Genomic DNA, 5076 nt, shown 5'->3' with positions numbered 1-5076 from the left:
AAAAAAAAAAAAAAGTAGATTTTCCTGAATTCTGTTCCCCGTGCAAAAGTGATACCTTTACTACTCCCTTAAACTGATGTGCTTTGAGTGAAAATTGGGTTTCACAGACTGAAGCAGCTGTCTGGTCTTGGATTAGCTTCCTGTCTTTGGCAACTTGAAGTGAACCAGAGGAAAATATCTTTAAAGTAGCTGTTGGCAACCTTGTTGTGTCAGTGTTCTGGGACTGCAGTAATCTGCCTAGAGGTGGCTCTCAATCTAACAGAGATCTTGGAGGTAGAGGAGGTGGCAGCAGCCAGAGAAGGGCTATGCAAATAGTAATACTTTGTGCTGTGTTTCTTGAGTCAAGAGTGTTTCAGATTTTAAATTGTCAGTGCTCTTGAGTTTGGTAAAGAGTTGAACTTAGAGTTCTTTGCTCTTTATTATTTTTCCTTCTTTTGCTAGAAATGGAGGACTGAAGGAATGGTAATTGCTCACATGGTACAGATGTGCACAGGCACATGTGTGTATGATATGGTACTCAGCTAAAGGCGTTGCTGCCTTCAATTTCTGTTCTGTTCACTTGTTAGGCTCCAAGACTTGACAGTCAGAGATCTGGAGAAACAGGAAAGAGAAAAATCAGCCAACAGCTTGGAGTCATTCATCTTTGAGACGCAGGTAAGAGGAATATATGGGAATAAGAATTCCTGGAATGTTGGTAGAAGTGACTTGTGTAGCTTGGCTGATTTGGATCTTCTCTGAACTGATTAGAAGAGCTCAGTTCTCTTCCTTTAGTCACTTTTTCTACTAACATTAGGCCTACCAAATACATGGAACTGAGAGGGTTCTTCAGCACAGAATGACCACTTCGCTTGAGTGTTTCTAACATGATAAATTTGTGTTTCCAGTACCCCATATGTATGCTTGTATGTGTATTTTGGATCAGTTGCACCCAGGCTGGAAAGAAGCTACAGCTTCTCAAAGGCTGTTGTACAGAAGAGGCAATTAGCAACAACCTTATTATCATCATGTACCTGGTGACTCCCACTGCCTGCCCACCCCACATCCATCGTGCATCTTGTAATGCTGTGAGCAGGAACTCAGATTTGGGAGGCTTGAAGGAGAATCTCTAGTCAGTGAATGCAGCACCCTTGGAGATCAGGGTCCAGTCCAATTAGAAGCAGGTGAACGCCAGTTTTTCCTTCCGGATTCAGTGGTATTTGAAAGAAGTCCTTTATTCTTTACAGGATAAGCTTTACCAAGAAGAGTACCTGTTTGTCTCAACAGAGGAGGAGAGAGAAGAAATTTCCAAAAAGCTTAGTGAAGCTTCAAACTGGATGGAGGAGGAGGGCTATGCAGCTGCAACTAAGGTATTGCAGTTGAGATACCAGTCTGCTACAATTGACATGGACATAACCACATGGGCTGATAGATCCAACTTGATCCTTTCTAATGTAGTTCTTGAGAATGTCTTGCTTCCTCACTGCATTATGCACGGACATAATGTGTATTAGGTCTTCCAGTCACAGCTTTGTAAGTGATCTTGAACAGCCTCATCAGTAACCTGTTGACTTAATATTTTTACTATATGGAAATAGTGTATTTGATAGAGAACTACACAGCTGTAGTTATAACTTCTGGAGTTGGCACTGGGCAAGCTAATTTTCTCCTTTCTGCTCTCCTCCATTTACAGGAGCTGAAAGACAAGCTTGCAGAGCTGAAGAAGCTTTGTAGGAACCTCTTCTTCCGTGTCGAGGAAAGGAGGAAATGGCCAGAACGGCTGGCTGCCCTGGAGAGTCTGCTTAACCACTCAAACATCTTCCTCAAGTAAGACAAGCTGCTAGGAAGAAGAGTTGTGCAGATGATACTGTAAGAGATGCATACAAAACATGACCAATATTTTCTGAAAGTCACTAATGCCTGCGAGGAGAGGTGGGCAAAATTCAGCTTCCCTAGAGCTTAGTTCTGCACATTGTGTTAACAGAAGCTTGCAAACCCTGATTAAAGTGGAAGGAGGAGAACCATCCAAAGCTATATGCACCGTTTCCAAGCAGAGTTTTTTCTTTGTCCTATGGCCTCACACAGTTGTGATGGCTCTGTCTGCTGGCCTTGCTTCCCATTCCTAGCACAGTCTGTACATGGTCTGTTTGGCTAAGCAAAATTAAACTTTCTTTTTAACTTTAAGGGGAGCCCGAATGATCCCGGAGTCTGACCAGATATTCACAGAAGTGGAACTGGGTACACTGGAAAAAGCAATCAATGAAACAATGGTAATGAGGGATGCAGTGATGGGGCAGGTTGGGTTGTGCTGCTTGTTCTAAGTGACAGTGTGCTTTCACTCCAGGTTGGGGAATAGAGAGTGCATGTCTTCTTTCAGTGGGACCAGAAACCTTTTGTGTGTTCAGTGTCTTGTAGTCCCTACTGTGACCTCAGAAAGCACTGGGGGATAATCGTTCTTGTTTTGCATGTGGACAGTTGTCTCAGCCCATCATCGGCCTATATGTAGTTCTCCATTGGGTTTTGAGAGTTCTGTTTCTTTTTGCCCTTTGGGTAACTAAGAAACTAGCTGAAAGGAGCAGTGTTATCCTGAGCAATATTAGAAGGCTCAGGAGCAGTGACTTCAAGATGGTTTGATGTAGAGTGATTCCTGGAACTAAGAAGTGTCCAAAATGTACTTTTCCCCACCCATCCCACAGGCATGGAAAAATGAGACCCTGGCAGAACAGAATAAGCTGTCTCCTGCTGAGAAACCTGTCCTGCTGTCCAAAGATATAGAGCTGAAGATAGCAGGCCTGGACAGGGAAGTGCAGTATCTTCTGAACAAGGCCAAGTTTGCAAAACCAAAACCCAAAAAGGAGAAGAATGCCACTAAAACTGATTCGGGCAAGAATGCTACAGCAACCTCTGAGAGTGAGAACACTATCCCTCCCACGGAGGGGAAGCAAGAAGGTAAGGAGCAGTTGGAGAGTACAGCCTTACTATTATACAATTACTATACAGTAACACTCATTAAAGGCAGCTAAATCCTCTGAAACCCTGTATTTCCTAGGATATGTTAGCTATATCCTTTATAAGAAAGATAAGCTGTCAGTTGCCTTCTGGATGTCAGAACAAGTATTCACAGTTGTGTTCTGTGTCAAGGAATAGATAGATGAGAGAGGTTTGTAGCTTAGGGGGTACTCGTTAAAAAATAATCATCATCATCAAGACTTGGTGTTTTCCTAAGTTTTTTTTTTTTAAGATCCTCAAATTCTGAGTGCCCTGTTAGTCTTCAATCTAGACTGCTGTGTTTGTCAGCACAGTTCCTCTTGCCTAAGATGTTCTGCTTATAGTCACAGCCCCTAAGGCAGCTGTGTGTGCAGTAAGTGAACCTCCAGGGCTTCTAGGGACTGAAAGCTCAGCAGAGAGGCACTGAGAAGATGAAGTTTTCTTTTCTTTTGAGTGTTGTAAAGAGATCCACTGTCAGAGTGAAGTCCTGCAATGTACTGCTGAGATACCACTGCTGGTCACCTGATCTCCTTGCACCTAATCTCTGTAGTTTCACTTCTGTGATGTTTCTTTCTGCTTGAAATGCAGAGAAACCTGAAGATATCAGTCCAGCCAAGGAACCCCCTACGAATGAGAAAGTAGTGATAGATGATGAGCCTGGATCAGACTCCGGTGAGCATGTTTGAATAATGGTCTGGAACTTGGGGGCTGTGAGTGCAGGCTTTTTGTCTTCATGTTCTCGATGTAGGAGGGGGTAATGTGGGAGAACTCCAGATTATGGAGTAGATTTTAGGATGAAAATCTTTGGTTTCTTACTGCTCCACATTTTCATTGTTCAGTGCAAAACTGTTTTATGCCTTTGTGACAGTGGTTTATAGCAGTTTATGGTCAGAGCTTTTGCTTAAGCCTGTCTTTATCAAAGCACTTAAGGAACTGATGTGCAGGTGTGTGTTTTTCTGCCATCTGTTCTGAAGACATCCAGTTTTCAACAGGTGGGGGGGGGATCACGTGTTGAGCACTCTGCAGCTGAGTATCAGTTTCAGGAGCATTCCCTTGGCTTATGTACCATAGATCAAAAGTTTAATTGAATAGTTAATGAATGTCAGTGACTTTTGATTCTGCACTGTGTGCTGTTAAAGCTGTTACAGCGTGTAACAGTGTTTACTTCATTGCACAGGGTCCAAAAAAGAGAAGAAAGCAGAAGCTGGAGGAGAAAGCAGGAAAAACGATGAGCTGTAACACCCCCTGAAATCCCTCTAGTGTCAACATCTATTTATTTCATCGTTACCTTCTTGTTTTTATAATGGACTGGGTTAGTTATGTAAATGGAACACAACAAACAGTCTGAAAACACAATGGGATAGAGATGTACATTTTCTTCTTTCTGGGGATTTTGCCGCTACTAACTTAGTGAATTTGGGTTGTTTTTTGTTTCTCTTTCATGTTTGAAGGTGGCAGGAAGGTGCCCACCAGGAGTTGTTTCAGTACAGAAGTCACCGCCATGACTCTGCTATAGGGAGAAAGCGATTTAAGAAATGTTTGAAGCAAGTTGGAGCGTGTGCTGTGTGCCACAGCTCAGCTGGAGGAGAGCAGTGGGGTGAATGGGAAGGGTGTTGCTGGGATGGTTGGTGTCTGGGCAGCAGACCTTAACTTGGAGCGTGGTTTCAGTGAGGGGAGGCGTGTTCTCCTTTGGAGCTGTGGGAAAGGGGGGCAGGAGCGGGGAGGCAGATGAGAACGAGATGTGTCTATTTCCACAGACTGCAATTAAAACCATTTCTATCCACGCTCTGTAGCAGAGTCTGAAAACGATTAACTGAGCGTTTAGTTTCCCGAAGCCAAAAGTTCAGAGACTGCAAGAATGAATGACAGCAGAATGAAGGCGTCAGTGCAGCTGGTAGTCAGACCGACCCCTGCAACGGACTGTGGGCCGAACCAGACCTTCCCGGCAGTGTGTGAACTCTGCTCCCTCGCTGTCCGTGTGCCCGCACTGCTCGCCGCGCCCCGCCTGTCCCCGCCCCGAGCTCCCACACACCGCGCGTCGCTGTGCATCCCGTGTTGTTGTCCGTTTTCCTCCGCCCAAACAAATTAAAGCGACGCTTCCTGCCCGTCTCT

General features: G+C 44.4%; 1 protein-coding gene across 1 annotated transcript in view; it reads left to right on the top strand.

Annotated features, from left to right (window-relative positions):
• The window catches only part of HYOU1 (hypoxia up-regulated 1), a 13955-nt gene extending 9207 nt beyond the window's left edge, over window positions 1-4748 (top strand). The window contains exons 17-23 of the mRNA XM_010723762.2: window positions 567-654; window positions 1224-1346; window positions 1670-1803; window positions 2162-2246; window positions 2673-2925; window positions 3553-3636; window positions 4142-4748. Of these exons, the coding sequence (XP_010722064.1) occupies window positions 567-654; window positions 1224-1346; window positions 1670-1803; window positions 2162-2246; window positions 2673-2925; window positions 3553-3636; window positions 4142-4203 (829 nt within the window). The 3' untranslated portion in view covers window positions 4204-4748. The remainder of the gene's footprint in view (window positions 1-566; window positions 655-1223; window positions 1347-1669; window positions 1804-2161; window positions 2247-2672; window positions 2926-3552; window positions 3637-4141) is intronic.
• The last annotated feature ends 328 nt before the right edge of the window (window positions 4749-5076 follow it).

This window comes from Meleagris gallopavo, chromosome 26 (assembly GCF_000146605.3).
Source record: "Meleagris gallopavo isolate NT-WF06-2002-E0010 breed Aviagen turkey brand Nicholas breeding stock chromosome 26, Turkey_5.1, whole genome shotgun sequence".
Lineage (NCBI taxonomy): Eukaryota > Metazoa > Chordata > Aves > Galliformes > Phasianidae > Meleagris > Meleagris gallopavo.
This window is presented reverse-complemented; position numbering and strand designations above follow the sequence as displayed.